The sequence below is a fragment of the Streptopelia decaocto genome, assembly GCF_964273445.1.
Source record: "Streptopelia decaocto genome assembly, chromosome: 6".
Taxonomy (NCBI): Eukaryota; Metazoa; Chordata; class Aves; order Columbiformes; family Columbidae; genus Streptopelia; species Streptopelia decaocto.
Window position 1 is genome coordinate 17,097,981 of NC_138660.1, and position 26,594 is coordinate 17,124,574.

General features: G+C 39.7%; 1 protein-coding gene across 7 annotated transcripts in view; it reads right to left on the reverse strand.

The window, feature by feature from the left end:
• The window catches only part of AGFG1 (ArfGAP with FG repeats 1), a 34,143-nt gene extending 8,137 nt beyond the window's left edge, over window positions 1–26,006 (reverse strand). The window contains exons 1-7 of one of the 7 annotated variants that reach the window (XM_082056798.1): window positions 25,548–26,006; window positions 16,241–16,334; window positions 7,330–7,445; window positions 6,625–6,787; window positions 5,559–5,715; window positions 727–843; window positions 24–95 (exon numbers count right to left, since the gene is read on the reverse strand). In XM_082056798.1, coding sequence (XP_081912924.1) covers window positions 24–95; window positions 727–843; window positions 5,559–5,715; window positions 6,625–6,787; window positions 7,330–7,445; window positions 16,241–16,334; window positions 25,548–25,714 — 886 coding nt within the window. In that variant the 5' untranslated portion in view covers window positions 25,715–26,006. The remainder of the gene's footprint in view (window positions 1–23; window positions 96–726; window positions 844–5,558; window positions 5,716–6,624; window positions 6,788–7,329; window positions 7,446–16,240; window positions 16,335–25,547) is intronic. The other 6 variants (XM_082056797.1, XM_082056801.1, XM_082056800.1 and 3 more) reach the window with 6 other exon arrangements.
• Window positions 26,007–26,594: the final 588 nt, after the last annotated feature.

Sequence of the window (26,594 nt, forward strand, 5' to 3'; positions counted from 1 at the left end):
GTTTTCCACTGTGTGGAACTTACTGTGTACAGCCTGGAGAGGAAAAGCTGAAGTAAATTCACCAAAACTGCAGCTAGATGAAAGCGTTCTGAACGCTGGACAGCCAGAAATTGTGTGTGGGTTAAAGTTAACATAAGAAGGGAAAAAGAAAATTTGAAAAAAAGTTTAACACAACACCACACTCAAAAGAAAAGAAAAAAAAAGGAAAAGAAAGTCAGTCAGCCAAAGATCTAGACAAACAGCAAGTGTAAGCTCAAGCAGAAGTTCTAAAGCATGATCAAATGAAAGGAAAGCAAAATAAAACTCAGCAATAGACTCTACACATGAAGTCAGATATACTGAAGTGTGTGCATATGTTATACATATGCATAGACACACTTTTTTGGTACAGTGATGTGCTTTTGGGTCTTACTGAAATGCTTCTCTTACAAGATAAAGAGTCAATTTGGTATTTATCAAAAGCAGTATGGATTACTTTTTTCACAGTTATTTCAGGTGTAGAGCTAACAAACACAGTGCCAAATCAGACTTCTGAGTAGCATTAGAAAAAAAAAAAAAAATCAACACCAAACAGAAGGAATTCATTTTGAGTTTCCCCAGAGCTTCTGATGGCTTGGTTGCATTAAAGCAGGCAGATGCAAGAAATAAACTCAGCTTAAGTACCTTCCAACATAAAGGTAAGGATTATTTCAATTAAGTATTAATCAAAAGTGCTAGGAGTTCTACCTGTATTTTGGGGCTGAAAAGACTGACTTGCTGTGGGGAAACCTCCAAAATTACTCAAGCCACTAGACTGTCCAAATGCATCAAAGTTTGCAAAACCTGCATTTGCAGAGTTCTGCGCTGTAAATTGCAAAGGAACAAAACATGTTAATGGATATGGGAAATAAACACAAAAACAGATGTATTAACTGAATTCATGGTCATGACAGCCTCCAAGGGTTATGTCCTACCTTGTAATTTCTTTTTACATGAAAAAAATTATACGTGATACTCTACAATAGAATCTTTGAACAAACTTTTACAAGTCACCTTCCCAGAGCTGTACCAGTTAATGCTACTTTTCTCTTCCTCACATATGCTACTACTCACAACTGCATAACGTGATAAGTCCAGTTCAGCTTAACCCCAGAGTGTTTGCAGGGGTGGTTGGGTCAGGGAAAATCAGCCAAAAAGTACAGAATACCAGATGTATACCTGTAGAACCCAAATCAGGTATCATTCTAAATGCTGATTTCCAAAACTAGAATTTGTGGCCTAACTGAACATTTCTTTGGGAATAAAAATTAGAAGGCATTCTTGTAACACACTGGCAACTTCAATTCCTCATATACAAAGTGCTTCTTCCACGGGTGAATTTAGTGTGGCACCACTTGAATAGCTTTGGCTGGGTTTATATATTCTTTTCACTGGAAAAGTCAGTTTAAAAAAAATTAATAAATCAGAATACAGAAATATGGAAAACTGATACCAATGTCAAGAAGATAGCATTCATAGTGTATCCACAAAATAAAATCCAAGGAAATTTCAAACAATTTCAGTTTTCGCCTTCCTTTCGTGTCATGCTATAGGAGAAAATGAAAGTTAACACCCATCTAATTTCAAACAGCTGGATATTCAAGCATCTACAGATTCAACAGGAATTGTGTGCCTAGCTGCTAAGTTCCGCAGAAAGTCTTAAGCACTGTTATAAGGCAGCAGTAAGGGAAAAAAAATGGTTTTAATCAAATGCAACTCAAACCCCTGTTATCTAAAGAAAGCCCACAAAACACCTTCTACAACAGCTGTTCGCAATACACTATATTCTTAGGTCATGATTTGTTTTTTTCTGGAGGGATGTTGCATATATTAAAAAAAACAATAAAATATGGAGATTGTACTGTTATTTAAAAGGCAGGTAACGCTAAAGTTGCATTAGGTCACATAATTTCTATTCAAAAAGCATCTATAGTACAGATTTATAAACTACAAGGTCACTTTTATACAAACTACTGCATTTCACACTGGTACTAACATAAATGAAAGTATTTCCCTTCACAGGGGATACTGGGAGAGAGCGTGAGGTTTGACTCCATATCACTTTTTACTGGAAGTGTCCATGCATATTGGGTTTATGTGGCATGCGTTAGGTAGCTGGGGACTGCAGGGGTGGCCCCTGCAAGAAGAGCTGAGAAGCTGCCCCCATTTCCAACAGCCAGGTCCAGCTGGCTCCAAAGCAGACCTGCTGCTACCAAAGCTGAGCCCATCAGCAATGCTGGTGGCACCTCTGTGGTAACATACGTAAGAAAAGGTAAAAACACTGTGAAGCAGCTGTGAGAGTGAGGAGGGAGGAAAATGCAAGAGAAACAACCCTGCAGACACCAAGGTTAGCGAAGAGGGAGCGATGCTTTCATCATGATGCATGAATTGGATGGGGGCTACTCGGAGACTGATGTTTACCTGACCAAATAAGATTAAGTACATAAATATCGCTCCTAGAATAGTGACAAAATTGTTCATTAAAACTACTCAAACCAAATACTTTGTCAAGAATCTTAAATGAAATATCTTTTGGGTCTACATTAAAAACTGGAACACATTCTATTTCAGGCCACTTTTAGCAATTTGATTGCATCAGCTGGCACAGAAAATATGATCTGCAAGTGGGCCCATGTTAAAACCGTAAAGCTGTAGAGACTCTTCTGCAGAGTATTCAGATGTTAATCTTGCTTTATTTTATGTGGTGAAGTTTTAACCTATGTAAAAGTGGCACAAAGGTAAAGACCATGTAAGACTTGTACTCTCCTGTACCATGTTTTTAAGGATGGACTGGCAATTCCAAAATTCAGCTCTCCACACAGAAACCCAAGAAGACCCTAAGTAAGTTAAGGAACTGTAGCGTACTGCAGATTGGCATAGATGCACAACTGCTGTTGTGCCTGCAGATCACTAAGGCAGTACAAAAGCTAGCTGGCCCAAGCTAGCTCTGCTACAACAGCACTGGCCATGGCAATGCAAGCTGCCCCTAAAGTTTCTTCTGTAAGGTCTGCACTACATTTAGTACATGAAAAATTACAAAAAAAACCCAAACAAACAACAACAACAAAACCCAAAAGTCCACATATATTCAACTACAAAATTGAAAATAATTCTCTAGAAGACAATAACTGTCATACTATTTTTTCTTATGGGTAAAGACTCTTTTCACTTGTTACCCATGATAAGAGCTATGCTGTGTGACTAAGTCTTTTTAAAATCTTTTGTGCAGGCCTTCTATTCAATTAGTCTACATGCAATTTTTTAAAAAATATTTTTGTTGCTATTAGTCTGTAAACAGTTGTCTACCATCATCTTCAAAATCTCATTTTGCAGAAATTATGGAACATTGTAAAGTAAATACAGGCAATAAACATAAGGTCAGCATGTTTCCCCGTCAACATAAAATATCCTGAGCCAGCTTAGTATATTAGAAAACTCAAAAAAAAAAGGGAACATATCAGAAGTTGCACTTCCTGCATGATTTTCAAGCTTTACATCAAGACTTTTCAGCTCACAGCACAAGTTTGTTAATATTTTCCTAACAGCTGCTGCACTCAGTTGTGCCTTAATTGCACTTATACTGGAAGACAATAAATTTGCTGGTGCTCTTCAGTGATTTCTTTAGTTAACCACTGTGTACATAAAGGTCCATCCCCTGTAGGCACAGCTAAAATCAAGCCCTAAAACAAGAACACCAGACCATAAAAACTGAGAAAGTAGTGCTGGACTAAATATAAGTTCATCCATCCTCTGCTGAAGTGTGATTACTAACAAGAATTACATGTTTATACAGCTCCTTAAATGAGCATTTAAAACCCATTTTTGCCAAACCTGGTAGATTGATTAACCCTTTTTGTCTTCCAAAGGCAAGAGCAACATTTATTACTTTCAGTTAACACTACTCTGTGGTTACTGCACACAGAACAAGCCTTACAAGTATTTTACCCTAGTGAGTCAGAAAATACCTTCAGATAAACCAGTCTGCAATACACATTCAGCTACTGCATACTCAAAATGACATTTTGTCTTTTAGAAACTGATTTACCAGCCCTGAAACTGTTTTGGATTCTAAAACTTATGGAAACGAGTAATGAGAATGACCACAATGGTTAACTATTGAAACTGACCAGTAGCCCACACAGCTGAGTACCCCTCTCAATTTTGACTGTCAGCACTTACTATAACCAGAAGTTAACATACACTTTCATAAGATTATATTTATTCCAGAGTGTTCATATTGCTTGGTAATTTTTAAAAGGATAAAAAGCAGATATGCAGTAGAATTTTACCTAGATTTGAAACATAGTATTGAAATATCGCTTTAACAGAATTTTCATCTCTCCTGAAACCCACAAAGAGCAATTAAGTGTATATACATATAAAAATCATTCATCAACAAATCTGGAAAGAATAAGTTGCTAGAAAAAAATAAATATTTGCTCTCTTCAGTAAAACTGTACAACTTCAGCCAGTCAGCACAAGTTCTCCCAGTTAAATATACCTCCAAAAGATGACTAACATGAAATCTTATTTTAAAAAAATACCCTGCAAGAACCATTCTTATTCTACATTATTATTTTCAAACTTTTTTTTTGAAAGGTAACTTGGAGAAAGCCTTGATACTTTGCACAGTTCCTCATATGTGCCTTAAGTCCCCTCCATCATGTTTCCTCTCAGCTATTAACAATTTCAGGACTGATTTGCAAGAAATATCTCTTATTTTTGTTGGCTTAGCAGCATCACTGTTTCTCTCAGAAAAACAAGATGAAAAGCCAATTCAGACAAGACAGGCAAAGGTACTTTCCCACAATTACAATGCAAGTTAGAAACAACATACTTCAGTGACCACAGAATCAACTGTTTATTTAGGATAGACTATGTCTCAAGATCTTTGGCTGAAAATATATCCTGAGGGCTCAATATATTTTACTGAAATAATTCTTTAAGAATTCAAGGCCTACCCGCATCCTCAGTCAACACATATGCTCAAAGCTTGTTTATTCTTCCTGAAACTACAGAATACTACCCACATGGGTGGCATTTGGCTTTCAGATAGACACATACACAAAATAAGAGGTCATTCTTTAAACTGAGGAAGCCTTTATTCTCCTCTTAACAAATTGACAGTTATTGTCAATGCATTTGAACTCCCTGTAAGTCATTAGATCTTCTTTCCACAAATGTTCTTCCTAGTAATTTTCAGAAATAAAATTGAAGGTCTAATAGCAGCTTCTCCCTACATTCTGTTACTCATCCTCTCACTCTCTCCCCCAAAAAATTTAAATTTCTAGTAGCAGGCAGAAAGAGTCTCATCATACATATCATAGAAAATAGCTATAGCAACTCCCACTTCAAAAGCAGGATTATCAGCCTGTCTTCAAGCTTTCTTTATAAAGATCTAAAGGCAATCTTGAGTAATACAACATTCTCAAGGCACAGAAGTTACACATACCTCATTAAAAAGTTTAGTCTAAGGTAATCAAAAAATTTAAGACTACATTTTATACATTTAAAAGAGATATCCTGCTCAGAATACTTACCTGTATGACTGTTGAAGTGTGCAAAATTAGCAAAATTTGCTGTAGCAGTTGACTGAGGAGGAGCAGCAGCAAAGATATCTGAGCCAAGGTCACTGAGGAGGTCAAATTGTTTCTTTTCTTGTTGCTGCTGTCCTTGAGATCGAACTACAACAGGAGACTACAAACAACATTTCAGTTAGCCAATACAAAAAAGCTGATATTTTATAAACTGACTTTTGTGAACTACTAGAAGAATAGACTAAGGATATTTCTTTAACAAGCCATTTATTCCTGAAGCTTAAGATGCTGTATAGAGCACAGGCCCTCCTCCTATAGTATGAAGAACACTACCAATTTATGCTGTTAAAGGAACTATGCAGCAGATTTCCATGGATTAGAAGAATAAAGTAACAGCATACAAACAACTTCAAAAATTATGTATTTAAAACTGCAACTATTGTACTAATGCAAGCGATAAAGGCTCCAAGCTGCAAATTTCTGTTTGAGTCATAAAAGGTCAATTCAAGAGTTGCCTGTATCCTAAAGATAAAACTGTTTTTCAAAAAAGTCTTCCCTCCAAAACCTAAGTACATAATATTGTTTGACTTTACATAACAGCATACAGACACCCTGAAACCCACTTGATAAGACAGATAGAGAATGCATAGCAAGTAATAATGAACATGCACATATTCACTACTAATGTCATGGTTAACAGTATCAGTCATTTTATTTTTTCAAATCAAAAATAAAAACACACACAAAATGAAAGTATATCAGGTTAGGTTCAAACCTTAAGAGAGATTTAAGCAAAAGACAAACATAATTAAACTTGTCAATCACACTGGAAAATTCTGCTTACTGAAAACAATCATTAAAAAAAAAAATCAATGTGGTCAATAGAAACAAGCTTAATTTAGATTCTGACCTGCAAACACCTGTATACTTCAACAAAATACATAAAATAAAGCTGTTTTTAGCAATCATATTATTAGGTAACAGTTGCTATTGCAAGAATTCTTGTGCCACTAAAAGAGAAGAAGTACTGCTGAACAGTTCTATGCTCTTCAGCTGTGTTATTACTCACTTGGCTCGGTGTGCCCTTGTTTAAGTGCAGTGTGGGTGCAGCTTCTCCCAAGAGAGATTTGAGTGGCTTCACCTCAGGTGTGCTGCTTGTACTACTAGCAGAAGACCCTGATATGGATGCATGGACTGATGCCACCACCTTTGCTTGCTCTGGAGGAACATACCTACATTCAAAAGGAGCAATGCTTTTTACAAGTTTAAGGAAAAGTTCTGCTCAACATTCATAAGACTCAAGCATGAGAACGAATAGATCTCAACTTCGCTATTTTAACCAAGGACCCTGCAACAAATCCTACCAGTAGTTTGCACAATACCTATTATTTAAATATGGCAGTTATTCCTTTAAAAAGGGACTAGAATTCTAAATCATCATTTTTTATAGCACCTATTTAATACAAACAACACATCTTTCACCTCCCAATAAAAGCCTGCAAAACCCTTACTTTACACTGTTGTTGACATTCCCTTAAACCATTTCTGTTCTATCAATATGAACTACACATTGAGAGACTACTTTAAATAGCTTGTCTTCTCTGCTTCCTGTAGGAGCTCTGAATAAAGCCCAGAAATCATTTTCCTTTTCAGAGCTGTGCGATCTAGTCCAAAGAACACACAAGAAAGAAAGCACACTCAAGAATGTGAAGATAACGGTCCATCTTCACTTCTTGTCATAGAGGCAATCTTTATAACTGTAAAGCTATCTTACCATCTTTTCTTTTCATATTTTTCCTGTAGAAATTCCTTTACTTTCTGTGGATCCCTGAAGTCTGGAATTGCTGATGATCTATCATCAAATAGGCCTAGCCAGATCTGTTTGCACACCTTTAAAAAAAAAAAAAAAAAAAAGATTAATCAGAGAAAATACCTTAATTGAAAAACGTATTTAAGTTACAATTGTTAATACATCAAACCACTAAAGTGTGCGGCTGCACATTTTTTATTCCAGATCGAGCAGTTTTAACAACTGACTGGTGCATCATGTACTGGTCTAAATACTTAAAGTTGAAAGACCATCTGTCACAGCAGGGCAAGGAAATCCTAGCATCCAATTTCACTATGGAATATTGCTTTTACAAAATATTTGTAGTATATACTCATAAAGAGGCAAAGTACCCGATTTACACTTGTGATCTTTAAGATTCTTCTCCTTTACTCAGTTCCACACATTTCCTTACCTATACTTCTGGGTTTAAACTGTTTCAACAGATTCCATATGCCACAAGCCCCAAATAATAGCTGTTATAGGATCTGAGGTTTAGTATTTATACTTATAATTACTATTTGAGTATAGAAACTTTTTTTTTTTAAACAGCCTTTCTTACCATGATGCAATTTCTATGGTATCATATATATTTAGTTTGAGTGAGGATACAAGAAAAGGGGGGAAGTACTCTTGCTCTGCTTTGATTTTTCTAATTGTAGTTGTGTGAGCAAAAGTTGAAACAATTGCAAAATTCTCAGCATGTTCAGCTTCAATTCTTGACCTAAACAAGAGGAATGGTGACTGTTCTCAAAACTCAACAAGACACAGGAGTTGTCTCCCTTAAAATATTTTAAGCATTCAAGGCTACTCTGCAAGTAACCTGAATATGCACTCAAACAATATACTAAACATTAGCCACCCTCTAAAAACACACTCTGCCATTTTAGAACAGGTTTCTTCAAAGAAGTGGAGTCAAAAAAGCTTTCTTCTTACGATGCCCACCATTTCTGAAGCAGTCCTGACCGCCCCTCTTACATGCCTCCTACAAACGTTGTCCTCTCCCCCTGCAACAGCGTCAGGTTCTCAGCGCTGTCTCCATGACCTTCAGAGGAAGCACATACTCTAACAAGCAAGAGCTGCATAAACCAACTGCCCTGGAAGCTATGGCAGACAACGGTTCTATGAATATGTAAACAGGTATGAAGGACTGCGCTGTCCTAACACGTTCTTGGTTTAAAATGATGCAAACTTTTTAAAGGCATCAGTTCTTGCATCACATTTCCATGTTTGCAAACCTTCAGAAAGCAGACCTCCAAAAATGTTTCCTGAAGCAACTAACTTCTTCTAAATACCTATACACAAAAGCAGTAGCAACTGAAATATGCCTGAAGTCACTATTATAATCCACTTAATTAAACCTGCCAGGCACTCTTTATTGGTTCAGTTACTGCTAGCACAGAAAACTGTATGACTAATGGACAACACACAACCACTGAGCAAAGAAGAATCTAGACTTAATCACTCACGCTTCAGCAAGAAGTTCTCATTTTAACAGTTTGACAGCAGCAGCTATATGAACACAAGTTAAAACATTTACTTTACCACACCAGAGATGCAAAATAAATTTCACATAAGTCTCCTTACCTAAAGAGTTCTCAGAGAAAGTACAATTTCTTAAAGTCTTAAATGCAGACAAGTCCTTTAGAAAGCTGAATTTTATAAAGCCACACATTTTATATACCACACGAAAACTACTAAAAGGCACAGTTTTGTCTGCTTCTGTATGAAGCACCACACAATGCTTTGAGCACCAGCAGCCGTTCCAAGCCAGCATTCAGAACACAATAAAAGGCCCGTTGTCTTTCCCTGTTTGCTGGTGACCTGTACACTCTTTCTAGCTATACTTTTGTTACTATCATCTGACTTGACAGGGATCCACAATACTGCATTGATTAAGCTGAAAACTGTGTTTTCTGGCTCACATGAAGCAAACTACAAAAAAAGAAAATGGCAGCGTGTGGCACAATATCATACAATAAAATCAAAATTGGAAATTAAAACTTAAAAATGTTGTCAGAGACAGAACTTGCAGCATATACAATTGTTGGTTTTTGAAAGTTATCTTTCCATAGTCTTAAAACAAGTCACTAACAGTACCAAATCTTGTGCAAAGAAGAGTTTGCTGGGAGAAATGTGAATTTTTCTACTGATCAGGCTGTCACATTTTACTTCAAAGCTGTTTAAAAGTTACTCTTATGATAAAGACCAAGGAAATTTATGCCATACAACATATTGAGTTATGGTGGGGAATGATCACTCAGTAAAAGATTAATTGTAACCAAAAAAAAAAAAAAAAAAAAAGAAATTAGTGGAAAGGTAGAAAAATCAGGTTGGCAACTTTAGTTGCCAATACTTCAACATGAGCTTCAGTTCTGCCAGCTGCCCAGGCAGGACCTGGAAAAATGAGCACACAGTTATGCACAGATGTGTTGACTTTTGCCCAGCCATTACTTGCAGGACATGGGGAAAAGAGACAGTAAAGGTCATATAAATTTGCACAAAACCAAGCTTTAACCTACTGGTTGCTCTGCTAAACACAAAATTTTCTTCTTGTTTTTTTAACAAACTTACTATTTGAGAATAAAAAAAAAAAATTTCAAAAGAAACAAAAAAATCAGAACATATACTTTGAGAAATTTGAATTTAATATCCTAAAGAGCACATATTTTCTCTAACTATCACATTCATAAACCAGACTTGCAGAGCTGATTCGGAAAATGCTACTGCCCAAGTTCCATGATACCACTTAAGCTCCGTTTTATCTGTAAAAACTAAAGAATGAGAATTACTGTTAATACATGAAGAAGCATCCCAATTCACCAGAAGTTCCACAATATTACTATTAACATCTCAGGCCTAAAAATGCTATAGCTTTCTGAAATACTTCTAACATCACACCATCTTCTTGGGCATAGCCTGGCTTAGCCATTTAGTATTAATATTGTTCTTTTTGCAACAGCAGCACAGGTAAGCATCTGCTCAAAAGTTTTGTTCATTCACAAGAGGCATTGCTATACTCCTTTTGATAACCAAAGCTCTATTAAATAAAATGCTCTGCTCAGAGAAGAGCCTGGAAATCTGGAGCCAAGAGTAAACAGTCAAGTTATGTGGAAGCCCCTAGAAACAGTGGAATATATCCAACAATCCATAATTATTGTCTGCTGTCACTGAAAAGTATAATTAGTCCATGTCCCACTGGTTCACCAATGCTGAAAGAAGAAAAAAAATGCCAGCATTGAAGTCAGAATGATTGTGCGTATGCAGCATTTGAAAATCTACCTTTGTTGAAGGGCTGATGGAAGCAAGACTTTGAAGTTTCGCCTGCCTCTGCTACATTGTGGGAGCTGCGAAGTAGCATGACAAAGCAAAGTTTTATCTTGTCAGGTAACAATAAGTAAAAGATTCAGCAGTTATCTTCATGATATTTAAAAGTTCATGAGAATCCTTTCACAACTGGTTTGGGAAGAACAGTACCTGTTCTCTGCCAACAAGCTTCAGTCCTGCAAGGGATGTCATTAGACATTTGGCAAGCAGATACTGGGAAGCTCAGAATTAGATCAGTAAGTACAGCATGAAGCAAAGAGGGAAAGAGAATCACAACCAGCTTCAACCTACTCACCCTGACCTAGATAAAAAACCCAGGAGGTAGCAAGGCAGAAACTGTGAGTTGCCATAGCTTAAATATATAACTGAAAGCAGAAATTGGGCCAATTGCTTATTGTATGATATAATAAAATCTTTACCTACATTTCTCTTCATACCATTGCTTTCTCTGCATCTGTACTCAACAGCTACCTATTTGAGGGAGAAACTGTTTCCCCTAGAATAACTGCACTTACCTTTCTTTTTTCCATAAAAGACTGTGCTATTTACATTTGTACTAATACAATGTACTATTTACATTTGTAGTCCTACAGTTTGAGTAATTACCCCTGTTTTCACCTTTGACAGAAAGGAACAAAGAACTCATCCCATTCATTGCACATCTGGTACTCCACAAAGTAAAGCTGACCAGAAAGGCTTTTGGTTTAAAACCCAGCCTAAAAAGAACATAAATGTACCTGTTTTCCACAAACGTTTAGCTTCTGGGTTTATTTCTAGGTTTGTTGTGATGTTCAGGATTTTTGTGTGTCTGTTTTTACAGAGCTGGGAAGGTGGGGAAGGACAGGCACACTAAAAAACTTCCAATTAAAAACCAAAATCAGTAGTATCCACCAAATTTTGCAGAAAGCCTCAAACAATCTGAGGTTTCAGTTGTTTATATTCCAGTGCTACATATTTCAGCTACCAAACAACACTTTACCATGCCTAACTATTTCACTGATACAAATCTCCAGTGTGTGTGGGAAGGCGGATATGGGAGAGACAGGCCTTCTGCTTACACAACACATCGAGCCACCACACTTCAAAAACTCCTGTTAGCATAGTTGTGCTAGTTAGGCATAATAAAAATTCAGTTAGGCCAGCAAAATTAAGTTTTTGCTCATGAAGCTGCCTTCTCTTGTATATGGTGAAGGCAGCAAGGCAAGGAAAAGCTATAATAGGACAAGTACTTCTGCTGGTAGAAGCTGCACTTTACCTAGAAAACCAACAGCATAGAGCACTTCTTGTTCAGACCCAGATGTACCATTGCATAGGAAGATTACACATCAGCCTAGTTTAAAAAGCTCTAGCGACTTATTACCTTTCAGGGGCCTAAATGCCAAGTTCGATTTCTTCTTCTCTCCCTCCCTGCCAATAAAAATATCCTCAGATACGCACTAAATATAATGCTGACAGTGCAAAGAATTACCGATTACCACACAACAAAACTATGTTCCAAAACACAACACTCGCCACAGGAAGAAAGATTTGGAAACAGTTCCCTTATGTAAGCAATTTATAGCTTTGTTTAGTAATTCAGCACTTCTGATGTCAATAATATTCATTAATCTCTGTAGGTTAGAAGAATTTTATACCAGCAGCATACTGATTTCCAAGCTAGTCTGGGTCCAGAAGCTACATCCGCTTTCATAAGCACAGAGTCCAAGCTAGTAAATCCTGCTAACAAAGCCACTGTTCTACACACAATCAGCTCATGTATCTCTATATCATATTAGTAGAACCAGGGATGTTCTACAAGAACACCTGACTGCACAGCTCATGCTGTCAGGACTCATCAGCTCCAGCTGCTCTTTCCCACTGGGGTTTCTGGGCCACATTCCATAGTAAAGGAGATTCTAGGAAAGCATTTTTGTCAGGCCGAACACCAGCTCTGAACCAGCTCCATACTGCTGCTGGTTCTGCAACTGCAGGTTCTGTTAGAATCTAGAATGCAGGAAATTGGTAAGAAACACTTGAAGAGGTGCTATCAAGAGTCAGGAAGATTGGCACAAAATCAAAATTAATCACTGATAAACTAATCCCAAGCAGCTGGGCATAGCTGCATAGCGTTCTACTCATTAGCTCAGGTAAACATGACCTTTGCTGCCAGATAAACACAGATTTTTCCAAATACAAGACCATCCAAACAATTTTCTTCCACCATACGCAGATTAGAATAGGCTATTTGGGAGGGTTCTAAAACATAAAAACATATGGCACTTTTCAAAAGTGTGGTAGAAAAATTAACTATCTAACAGGTTTTCGTCATTATACTATTTTCCAGCTTCAGGGAAAAGCTCTTGAATAAATACTCACAGCTACAACAGCAACATGAGATGAGTGCCACCTCCACTTTCTGCAGTGAGTTCACTTTCTACTATCATTGCACTACTGAATCAGAGATCTAATGAACATTAGCATCATTTGATTATGAGCATTCAAACAGAACCATCTCCATATCACTCTTCTCCTCATGATTCCTAACATGAAAATACAGTGTGAGAATACCTCACACTGCTCTTCATTAAGAGAACAAGGAGGTGCGGGGGGGGGGGGGGACGGGACCATACCCAGTGAGTCAGAATTTTCTTTATCCTTCAAAAGGACTTCAGAAAGCACTTGAGGAATATCAGCTTCAAGATGTCTCTATTCTTGCTGCAAAAAACAAGCTAACTCCAACATAAGCAAAAACAGAATCTGGACATCTGTTTATACCTGCTGATTAGTAAGCAACACCAAAATATAGATGTCTTCAAATATGGTAAAAAGATTTAAATCTGTATTTGAAGCCGTAAAAACTCATCTGAAAAAAAGTTCAAGTTGCCTGTGCCAGAAAGACCTTCCTTGGAGACATATATACAGGAAAAAGATGGTATCTCTCACCTGAAGAGAAGCTGCTTCAAATAATCATCTCTTCTCAAAGCAATCACTTTGTGGAAGCCCTTTAGTAACTAAATGTTTTACCCACACGTGCCAAAAATGGCAATTTGTGACAACTGAGGAAAAGTTACCATTCCAGAGATTAGGATTTTTTTTTTTTAAGAGAACTTCAACCTCATACAACACATTGACCTTATTCTCTTTGAAGGAGAGTGGAAAACTACTTCCCGTAAGAACAACTCACCACCTTAGTAACTACCTTATATCAGGGAAGCTTTCTTGCTATTTTCCTTTCTATTCAGAACAAGTTCTGTATTGTACACCATTACCTACTCATCTGGAAGCAAGAAAGCTTACCACAGAGGCCTTGGCCATGGTGGAGAAAGACTGGGAAGACAAAGTAGGAATGAAAGTATTTTACAAGCTAGAGAAAAATGGAAGTTAAACGTACTAGATTGAAAAAAAGTTGAGGTTTGTTTAATATGTATAGCTGAACTAAAATAACTAAATGTTACATCTAAAGCATTCAGTGACTGTACTTTTTTCACATGTCCACATTCTAAAAACGTTGGACAGTTCCATGTTTGAACAAGATCGCAGAAAGTTTAGTTTCTTAATGTAGACACAAGAGTCATCTGTGCTGAAGAGCAAGCTAAACAAAGCAGGTTTTTTGTGAGGTCAGATGAAATTCAACTGCCCGATACTATCTTATCTGCAGGTGAGCATTCCAAAGTCCAATACCAACAAGAGAAAGCAAAACGCTAATTTATTAATAACTACTGCAACATACAGCATGACAAAGTGGAAACGTTTAAATTTTTAATTTCTAACAGTGTTTAAAACAATATCACTTCAGTATTTGAGCACCTGTTAAATCTACCATCTGCAATTACAAATATCTGTTCAGTGTTAATTTAGAATTAGGGGAATGCACTGCTATCCAACAACCCAAAACTAAACTCAGGAGGACATCTTCATTTATGAGGTAGCTCATTTAAATTACTGTAATAGTTTAGAGGAATAAGCACTGCAAACACAAAGACCCCTGCTTTTGAAACACAGTATAGCATTGCAGAGATCTATGAACCTTTTTGTGTCAATAATAAATTATGCATCTACTAAATTATTATGATTGGCAGACTAGTCAGGTCTATAATGAGAAGGACAGCTACACTAATCAACTGAATAGGGATCACTTAAGGTTTCAGGTCAGTGAAAAATAAAACTGGTAGCATTCTCTGGCCATTGCAGATTTAGTGAAAAACTGAAGGTAGAACAGATGCATGGAGGAACAGAGGGAGGCACACACATGCACACATACATTTTACTTTACACTTGTGAAACTTAAAGCAAAGCTGGAGTTTACAAACTACTCTTATGGAAAAGAGACTCCAACACACTATAGCTGAACCCATGGAAGATTCTTTATTATTCACCCTATGCAAAAAGTCAGAAATATGCCATACATATATATGCAAACATAAGTATATAAATATATATGCAATGTTATACAGCTTTAATACGCCAAAACAAAAATAAAAAACAGTCAAAGCCATTAAGAGTATTTTATAGTGCCTGGAAGAGTTCAGACCTTGTTCCAGCTCTGCCTAGAGCAATCAGCCTCTAACAGCCGTTTCAACAAATAACACATATTTACCAGGACAGAAAAAGAAATTGCTACTTCTGTTTTCATTCTTCAGCCTGACAGTTATGAATGGGCCAAGTTTAAGTCAAGTATCAGCATTTTAGATAATGATGGGGATTTACCCCACAAAGCTTCACAAGTGCATGTTGATAAGACACTCTAGCCTATAATCAATAGTTCTACTAAAACAGAACACAGATAAAATCAAAGTGAAACAGAACATTTTCTAATTCAGAACAGAAGTAAAAGCTGCCTCTAAAATCCTTAATGCTATAGTATGGTATAAAAACTTCATCCTCAAATGGCAGACAGCAATAGCCACATCCCAGGGTTCACATGCTCCATGTGTCCCCATAGAGCAAATCTAACATTTACCTCATATTTAGTTTTCTATTAAAAAGAACAAAACGGCAAAACTTTGTGTCTTCAAAGCTGTCCCAAGCCACTCTAAACATATGAACACTTATTAGATAACATCATTATAGGAAAAAATTCTTCCTTTCCTTCCTCTCTTCCAGAACTTTCAACATTGATATACTTCCATTAAAGAAGGAGGTTACTGAAACCACTAGAAGACTTTCTGACACCCACTCTGAAGAAATACAGCTACAAGCAACAGATTTATTTTTGTCATGGTATGCTCTTTCAGGAAACACTGCTGCAGTCAGTCTCAAGGTCTGGGCTTGCAGAAAAAGACAGATGCATATTGTCTTGCGCAAAAGCAAAAGAAAAACCAATTCAGAAACACTGATCATGTGAATCTAGATTGTCTCAATTGGGAAATAACACATAACATTATGATGAGCAGCTACTTAAGTGAAACAAGCGCTTTAGAAGCATAACTTCAAATTATGCTGGCTTTAAAAGGCTTATATCTACTTCTTAATAGGAAAAAGTTTTCCTAAGTAGTGTTTTAAAGTTTACTAAAGTGCCAAAAACACTTGATATTCTCCAAAGAATACTTACTTCATTTCCGTGTTTCTGCAGAAATTCTATTTCCTGTTGTGTGAAAGTAGTCATTGAAATCGACTTCACTCTGTGGGGTGGATTCAAGCCCCGTCTAAAAGAAGCAGCAAGAAGTATATAGTCAGTATTCAGGAAATCTGTCATCATACAATCACATTATAACCAGAAGTCAGTCAGTTTTAAATTCAGGAGCCACCTCTGCAAAACACACTTATTTTAGTACTGCCATACAACTTCAGGCTGTGTAAGCTCATCTCAAAATAACATCCAGCATACAAAGTCAAATATCTGAGCTTTAGGGGAGACCGATGTTTACAACTGCACAGGCAAATTCATTCTGACCCTTTCTATGCATATTTATGAAAACAGACTTTTTTAGAAATCCTGAGCTGCTTCCCCAAACTTGTTCACCCTTGTCTCTACCCTTCCCCTCTCATTCCTGAGCCCTCTCTGTTGTAGTTTTCTTTCCCTCTAACTCCTCCCTTACTTCAACCTATTCTTACTGCAACTTCTACCCAAAGACTAAATTTCTTCAAGCTAAACTCCCCAGCTCAGATTCCCTTTCTCTTGCTTTAACCTATATTTCCTGTTTCCTCCCAGCACCTTTTTCTAGTTTACTTTTTGCTCCTCCATCCACAGGTCTGTCTTCCTCCTCCTGAACACTACACAAGTAACAGCAACAAAAAGCAAAAAGACAATCTTTTTATTGTGCTCTCAAATGAGAGATACCATGACTAATGCAATAGCTCCAAACTTCAGCAGCTCTCCCTTCAGCAAAGGTGGGCACCATTCTTGCACCCACACCACAGCGTCCTGCAACAGAAACTCAAATCCCTGGTTCTGCCAAAGCCTGACATTGTCAAACCCAGTTCGGTCAAAACCTGCAAGCATAGAGAAAAATCTTGATAGCAACACTCCCAGTATAAGAAAAAGCTCTCTTTCTTTTCAAGCTTTTTCTTGAAATGCATGCTACCTACTGCTTTTGCCCACAAATACTTGCAATTAAAATCAAGCCATGTTTTGCTCAATGGAAACAAGAACATTACATCCCACATATGCCAAACAGTGGACACATTAACTCAGGCAATGCAATAGCATTAGCTTAACACTTAAGTTAATCAGGCCTGGATTTCTGCAAGACCATCTTTAAAAAAAATAAAAACAAACAAAAACAAACAAAAAAAAAACAAACAAATAAAAAGCCAAAAACAAACACACACAAAAAAACCCAAACACACCAAACAAAACAAACAGCAAATGACACAAATCTGATGTTCCAAGTATTAACACTTTCTACTCAACTTTTAAGTAATATTTTTAGCACTTTGAGTAAGTATAATAAAAAAAAACTGTTGTGCATTTAGCTTGCAAATTCACCTTGACACATGAATTCATATTGTACCTGTAAGAATACAATTCTGATTCTGTGTTAAAACAATTTCTAGGATGTCTAGGATTTTTTGAAGCAAATACTCATTTCAAGATGATGCAACTTCAAAAAAAAAAAAAAATCCGTAAGAGTTCCATGCAGTTAAAATTAATTGTTTCAGAGCTGGTGCTAGGATTAGATTTGGTTGTTAGGGTTTGGGGGGGGGTGTTTTTTTGTTTTTAAACACCTTCTTGGTCTGTGCATGTGAGTGATTACATGTCACTAAGCGAGACTGTAGAATTGCATATTAAGTGACAGCTCAGAAATAACGTTGGCATCCGCCTGGCATTTCACTTAAATACGCTCTATCAAATATTATAGCAATCACTGTCCCCTGTCTCCTCCTACTAATTAAGATGCACAGTTAGATATCTGTAAATAATTTAATGACTATTTTAAAAGCTAGGGTTATTCACTAACTTATTCACATGTTTTTCAGCACAGGTAGTATACCTAAGCTTTCACACTATCTTGGGCTAGAAATTAATTTTTACAGTAAGTATAGCTAAGTGCTATTTACAATTTAAAGGGACTGCACAAGTTATTTAAGGAGCACCCACTCTACACTGATCTACTAGGGCTCTTCAAAGCATTTACATCAGCAAACATGTATCTTCAGTTCTGTTAAGCAGTAACATTAAACGTACTTAAAGCACAGATTAGATTTTGTTTAGCCTAACTAGAGACTTCCTACATGGCACGCCCTCCAGTGAAGACTGCTCTAAAGTTTTAAGGTTCAGGTTATGAAGTTCACCGATTTACACATTATACCCATGATGTGGGATAAGGTGAATTCTCATTTCTTCTATACCCTCCTGCTGAAGGAGGAAGACATGCCCCACTCCTAAAGGTCAGCTCACAAAGTGGCAGATGTCCTGCATGATGAGAGCACACCACCACATCCATGGGTCAGGAACACTAGAAATCCTGACTGTAACGTTAATAGCCATAAATGCAAAGTTAACTATCAAGCCACAGTACTACACATACAAGTAACCTTTATGTTTATTTAACGTGCCAAGGAGCGGGGAAAAAGCTTCAGAAAAGCCTCCTCTTATGCTAAAGCAGCATAAGTCAGACTGGAAGAAGGAATTCAAGACAAGATGCTGTATTATACAGCATACAAATACAACCCAAAACATGTGCATTGTGTTCCTTAGATAAATTACTGTGATTCTACCATTAGAACAGCTAAACCCCTTTTTTATGATTTCTAACTAGCGTGAGCCCATTTCAATAACATTATGCCTACAAACTGACTAGAATCTCCCTAAAACAGAGCAGTTGTGGGATTTATGAAGCAAAACTCAAGAACCAAGCCTAAGTACTAAAGCTAAGACATTTTATACTCTTTCTTACCTATACAGATTACTTGATGACCCAAATGATTCACAAACAACTCATCTACATACAGGGGAAGTTAACTGGTAGACAGCCAAGTACAATTATCAATTATGAGGAATTAACAAACCTTTTAAACGGGGCGGGGGGGGGGGGGGGGGAAGTATCTACCACTTGCTTTGTTGCTTTCCATGTATTTGACAAGTGGTTTGCACAACTGTAATGCTTTACAGTATTCCACATTTAACAGGGGACAAAATGGACTATAGTCCCTTAGTCCAAACCAATCATGCCTAAATGTAAATTGACCCTGAACAAGCATTTGCAGCCTGCACCCAAGCAGCAGTAGCAGTTACTCCTTTCTCTACTACAGAGTTCCTGAGGAAGACAGTAACCAAATGCTATCTCAGCACTTGACCCAGATGGCAGCTGTCTCCTAAGAGGCCCTTGGGAAAGATGACCGAGTAAGACTATTCTGCCATCTGCACTTATGCAGCACACCATAGCTAGAACATCACACACATAGATCCCACTCATTGCTGCCAGCTTCTTCATATTCAGCAATGGTTATTTCTGTGGAACAGCACTGTGACCTTCCAGCACTGTGAACTTCCAGCTTAAGACTGTTCTCCACTGAATCAGTCCAATCTTCTAGTGACACAGCCTGTCATATGGACAGCTACAGAGAACATTAGCAGAACAGGAGAGTTCTGTTCTTCAAAGAGCACTGTTAAAACCAGTGCTCTCCCAAACAAAGGAAGCTTTAGGGCCACGGACACAAGATTCTCCAGTCTGGCAACTGAAATATTAAACATTCAGAACACTGTCAACAAGCAGTGAACATTTCTTACTAACACAATTTAGTAGCAAATTATGGTTGAACTTGTGATTGTTGGCATAGCAGCCATTCTTGCATTCATCTCAATCAAATGTCAGCAAAGTTATCTGCAAAGGCCAGGGCTAGGATGGGGAAAAAACAAACCAACCAACCACAAAAAAAAACAACCACGACATTTAAAGAGTGGATTCTAGTGGAAGAGAGGGTCAACTTCTGTGGGAGGAAGGGTGGACAGGTGGCAACTCAACAGCACTAACATCCCCTGTGTCAGATTCTCACATGATCTCAAGTCTAAGCCAGCAAAATCTGATCCCCTAAGAAGCAGGAAGTTAATGAGGCAAGTCAAATGCCAAGCCACCATAGAGCATCCTACAACCCCAGGTGTCTGGAAAACAATTTTAAAACCCAATGTCATAGGAGTCCTTATTATTTCTATGCTACTGTTATTAGTAAAAGAGAATATAACCAGTACTGGCCACTCCTGGTACTTGTAGACCTCCCTGGAGACCCTCCACCATCTCACGAGCTCATTTATTTTTAACAGCAAAAGGCTCACACACACATTTAGAAGCACAGTCAAGGTTAATTTAACTCTTTTCTTAAGAAAAAACAAACATCCTTTCTGAACTGCATAGTATTCATGGTACAGACATTTCCTTTGCTCTCCAGCCATGATGCTGAAAACAAGAAATATAGTAGTATAGGAAATGCCCTTAAATATATATATAAACACAAACATTACAATATGGAGCCATATTCCAAACATGCTCCAAAGGAAAAAAAGGGCTGGAAAATCCTGCCAACACAGCTAGAATCACCTTCATTGTAACACTGTTTATTTTAATTTCTGCAAAACTTCTTTTGGGGAAAGGGACAATAATTCACCACTACTGCACAAAACTTATTTATCAGTTTGTTACTAGTATTTGCCATCAAATACTCCAGTGTGTTTGATACAGAAGCCCCTTCTCCAGGAAAATTTAAAATTTCAACTAGGAATATTACAAGAGGCCAAAAGAAGGCCATGTGATCTAATAATTGTAAGAAACATCATAAAAGGGCTTTCGCATTCCCCGCAGTAACCATGTTCTAAACATTCTTTGTTGCTCCTTCCTGACACAAGCTAGAAGTTCAAACATCTGAACAAGTGACTTCCTCAGTACATTGGAAGGGAAGGAGTAAGGAGGGCGGCAGTGAGGGAAAGGGTAGGAGCATCCTAATTATCACATCAGCAGATGATTAAAAAAAAGTCAATATTAAAGAAAAAATTTCTGTAGTACAAAACTTGCAGAAGGGACTCAGGATGGAATGGAATATTTTCCATTCAAGAATTTAAAAACTTGTTCTTTTTATGAAAGTTAAGAGAGGGCTGACTGAAAGCAGTACAAAAGTGCTTGGAAGCAAAGATACACACAGACAGCTGAGACACAAGGCAAAGAGGCATCTGATAATACAAATGGAAGGATGTCACTGTCAGCAGGACACGTGGTAGCATGCAGAAACACAACACACACAGCTACCAACATCATCCTTTGAACCAAAGGACTCCTGTCAAACCAAGGAATATCTCTGCCAGCATTTCCTGAGATGCGGTTTTGCTCTAATAAAGAGAAGTCTCCTGGTTTTGTATTACCACGATCCTTGACTCAAGAAGACTGTTCCTCTAGAGCATCTCCTCCCACTCTCAGTGAAGAAATAATTGTGTGCATATTTCTACATATCCTATATTCTTGTGCAACACCAAAAAGTTGAATTATGCACAGCCTGTGTGATACTAGCGTGCTTTTTTTTCTATATTAAGAGAATTTAAACACAGGGGATAAGAAAAGGCGTCAAAAGTTTAAGGCAAGGCGGCAATAAACCGTGGCAGACACTCCCTGTTACCCTCCTACCTCCCACCACCCCTTCCTTTAGATCGGAAAGATGATAGGGAAGAGGAGGAAAAGAGACTTAGACTTCAAGCTGGAAGGTTTTAAAGGGTTTTACCAATGCTACTAATAAATAGAAAATACATACAAAATCAATCTTGAATGCTCCATGTGGAGTTGGCGTCACTCCAGCAGTGATGGAGCAGGGTGTGCGGAGCTGGTGGCTCCAGCAGCTGCAGCTCAGTCCCCCAGAAGTCACAGACGGGACTTCACAGCAAACCTGAAACTGGTTGTAGGGATGCAGGGCCTGAGGCCTGTAGATCACAGGCAGACAGACAGGGTCCTGGGCCATGGTCGAAGAGCCGACAGACCCTCGTGATCCATCCCATAATCATCATACCCCCTATATAAGAGGGTGAATACTCAACTGGTCCATTTAAGTCACCTGTTCGATCCACCCCTTCTTAAACATGCCCCTCTCACAACAGAACATGGGAAAACTTATCAGTCTGTCTTGGCTACCTTAAGAGAGTCATAGTTACTCCCGCCGTTTACCCGCGCTTCATTGAATTTCTCCACTAAAAGAGAACCGGTCTTGTTTTTAACAAAACCAGGACAAAAGGGAATTTAGGAGGAAGTCACCATCCACACAACTATCAATGAACATACACCGTTCTGTACAGCTAAACCCAATCTGATGAAAAAACTTTAAACCTAGGTATTACAGAACAGGAACTCCTCTATGTTATTCATACTTTTAACTTGACAAGAGTCACCTCCAACACTAAAGTCAGAAACAGCTCTCCATAGCAAAGTCACTAGTTCTCTCATCATTTTTAGTAGTACTTGAACAAGCTAGCCATACTATCTTTGGAAACAGTTAAGAAAATGGTAGTGTTTGAAAACTAAGCCCAGTAATAAACAGTATCACTCTCTGTCTACACATAGAATCATTAATAGAAATTAATAATAGATCCAGAATGAAGGTTTGGGTTTGAATAGACTGTCCTTGCCAGGACAATGAATAAACGCTTTGAAAACTCACAAAAGAAAACAAGCTACTCTTCAGATTTTAAAAGTTTAGAGTTAACTGTACCTAGAACAACATGCCTGTCCAAGATTATATCAATGTTAGCAACCACTTTTAATTACTTGAGCAACCTTTCTGAAGGAGACTTGTGAATTAATAGTATTTTAATCTTGCATTGGGCACTTCATACTTGAAAAGACTGGTCTATGTGACTCCAACAATACTTCCTGTACTAAACTAGAAAAAAAGTAATTAAAACAAGAAGCAATGCAGGTCATTCACATAGCATACAAACAAGATGAAGTAATAACATTATTAAAGCCTTATAGTAAAGCAAGTATTATGAAGCAGAATGCAAGCAGCCATTAAGCATTACAGAAGCAGCACTACTTTTACACTTATTTGCCACTATGTGGGTTTTTTCTAAGTCATTTCCCTCCACTGTGGAATTCTACAGTGAAAAGCATTTGGAAATAAACAAGTTGCATGAAGGACTATTCTGACAGAAGTGATAAAAATAACAGTTTCTAATTATGAAACAGACATGACCTCTCTCTACACTAAGTCTGATCACTGGCTAGGTTCTAAGGTGTTAGCCAATACACATGATCTTGCACACACAATTTATGAAAGCATTTCCAAGTTAACATGAAAGAATGAGCCCAAATCTATTTCAGAAGAAAACTCTGTCCTCTTAACAGTCCTTTACTCTAGCTTTAAGAGTAGGTGTTACTAGCTGCAACAACCAAAAATGTTGTCTGTGGTTTCTTTTTTATGGCAACACAAACACACTGCATATTTAGAACGCAAGAGCTATTTGCATTTTATTAGAACACCAACACATTTAACAACTGTTCTTCAGGAAAAGTCTTCCTGCTTTAAGCATGTTAACATACAAACATGGCCAACTTCACAGCAAGTGAGAGTGTCCCCAGCTCGCTGCATGTACATCCCTTTGGTTACTGTACACTGGACTATGGACTCCAGCAGTCCATACCTCCCAGCCAACAGACAAAAGGAACAAATCCTACCGAGAGCACACCAAAAATCTCAGCAGCACTCATGATATATTTGTCTATTAAGGTCAAAAAGCCTGAAAAATAAAGGAACGTATTCTCAAGGAGCAGGTTTATCATGTTGTCAGTTTAACCAGTAAGAACATGTGCAACCATTAAATAAGCTCTGTGCAGTAGCTTAAAATAGTTTCGCATGCCAGCACAAATAACAGTTTGCTAACAGAACAAACAATAGCCAGAGCTGGCTGATTAAGTAGCATGTATCTAGTTAAAAACTAGAAGCTTTCAGTTCCACAACCCAAATGTATTTTCTGTATTTGAGTCAAGTCTGTTCAAAAGTCTACGCTTAGTAGAAGTAAGAAGAAAAAAAAACCCACCAGACTAATTAGCAGTCTAGTAGTATAAAAGGTAGCCTGTTCCATGTAAATTCAGCACAGAACTAACATGTTCACTTTGTTTTGAATCTCAATATAATTAACAACTTTGTTCTAAAACACCAGACCTCTTACTTGGAAGGCCTGTGTGAGGTACTTAGTCCTTCTTAGTAAGGGGACAGAAGCTAGTTCAGGCTCCTGAATGCCTTTTATGAACTCAAACCCTTATGAGCACAGATCTGTATCCTTTGACATACTATTTATTGCTTACTTTGGCCACTCCATTCCATAAGCACAGTGCCACAGAAGCATAAACAAGCAAACAGATTTTGCTACAGAAACAGTAACACTGAAGACAGTAGGGTTTTTCCCCAAGTTACATACATGTAACTGCAATTCAGAACTGACTGATCTCAACTCTTAGTTTCATACACACTGTCTCAGAGGGGGAAGGGTGGAAAAGGGAGGAGACATAGGGGGGAGGCCTATGCAGGAATGAGGAACAGGAAAAATGCAATCCACTTTATCAGAGCCAATCCCATTCTAAGGTTTATATATATAGTTTGTAGGAAGCAATAGATGCAAGAAAAAAACCCCTTCTACTACTTCTCTGATCAAGCATATTAAACTATTAGGATAGAGTTCATCCTCTAAGCTAGAGTTTAGAGAGCTGTCTTATAAACTACTATCAAGCATAATTTGATACACAAAAGGCAAGGCTGGTGATTTAATATTAAAGTAAGATCTTTAAACGTTAAACTATGTGTTCTCGACAGGGTTACTCTCACCACGTCTTCAAGACTGCCATGAAAATTAACTGTTCAGCCATGTGCCCCCTTCTCTTTCCAAAACTATTCTCCAAACACTTGTTTAATTAACTACCCCCCAGTGATTTCCAGGGTGGCGGTGGAGCCCCCCCTTCATGTGCGTCTCTCAGGCAAACCCTTCCACTCCCTACGTGCAGGAAAACACCTCCCGGGAACGGCGGCAGGACGGGTCCGGAGCGCTGCTGGCCGCCAGGCTGCCCCGCTCCCCGCACGCACACCCGGACACCCACCGCCATCCCCCGGGCCGGGACTCCGACGGGGACGTTTAGCAAAAACCCCAAGAAAGCCGCCCCATCCCCCTCGCCGCGAAACCGCCCGCCTGCTCCCCTCCGACGTGGCTGCCCCAGCAGCCGCCGCTGCCCTGCGGCAGCAGGAAGAGCAGACCCCAGGGGAAGCGGCCGGCGCAACCAAACCAGAGGCTACACCCGCGTAGCGGCTCGCTGCGCTGCCGCCGCCCCAGCAGCCGCGTCTCCCGGCGGCGAAGCGAACCCGGAGGCCGGCCAGGGGCGGAGGTCACCCCGCCGGCAACGGGGCCGCCCTCCCCCTCCCGGGCCGGAGCCGAGAGCCCCCCCGCCCGCACTCACAGGATGCCGGAGCAGGAGGTGCACACGAAGCTGCCCACCGTCATGTCGGTGTAGGTGGGGCCGCGCTGGTCGCAGTCGAAGCACTTGCGGTTGGGCGGGAGGCTGCTCATCTCCCGCAGCAGCTTCAGGTGCTTCTCCTCCTGCTTCCGCTTGGCGCTCGCGGCCATGGCCCCGCCGGTGAAGGGACGGCCCGGCACGGCGCCGGGCCCCGCTCACACCCCGACGGCGGCGGCGCTCCGGGGCCCGGCCGGCGGGAGAAGGGGCTGGGGCGGGGGGGGAAGCGGGGGGAAAGGAAGGGGCGGGGAGGGAAACCGGTGCCGCGGATGAGCTGGGGCGGGAGCGCGGTCACCGCTCACGCCGGCCGGCTGCACCACGAGAGGGGGCGGGCCGGGGCGCAGAGGAGACCGGCGGCGGCGCCAGGCCGGGGGCGGCTGAATGACGAGTCGAGGCGGAACCTGCGCGACACCTTTATGAGATCAGAGAGGGAGATGGCGGCGGCGGAGCCGAACGCGCTCGCCGGCGGCAGCGCCCCCTCTCGGGCGGGAGGACGCACTGCCCTCCCGCCGCGACCCCGGCCCGCGGGAGGTGCCGCCGCAGCTACCGCGTCACCCGGCGTGACCCGGCGTGGGGGGGGCTCGCTCCGGGGAGCGAGGAGAGGTGCGGCCCCGGAGACAACGCCGGGGGAACGGGGGGGTCAGTCTGGTAGGGAATCTCGATGGAAAAATCTCAATGAAATGTACGGCTCGCCTGCTCTCGGGGCGGAGGAGCCGCCCCCTCCCCGCCGTGTGCTTGGGGCGCGCTGGTCCACCGCTCCCGGGCGAGCGCGAGGCGCGGCCGTTGGGGCCGTTGGGACCGCGGGTCTCCACGCGCCTCCAGCCCCAGGCGCTGAGCGCGGGCTGAGCCCCAGTCTCCTCCATAAAACAGCAAACACGGGCCTCGCTGGTGGCCGTGGTGCTTCCCAGGAGCCCCGCGAGCGTTGTCAGTGCGGTTGTCACAGGGCAGCGGGATCTATGAGGAGAACACTGCTCTGGGTCTCCGTCTTTTTTT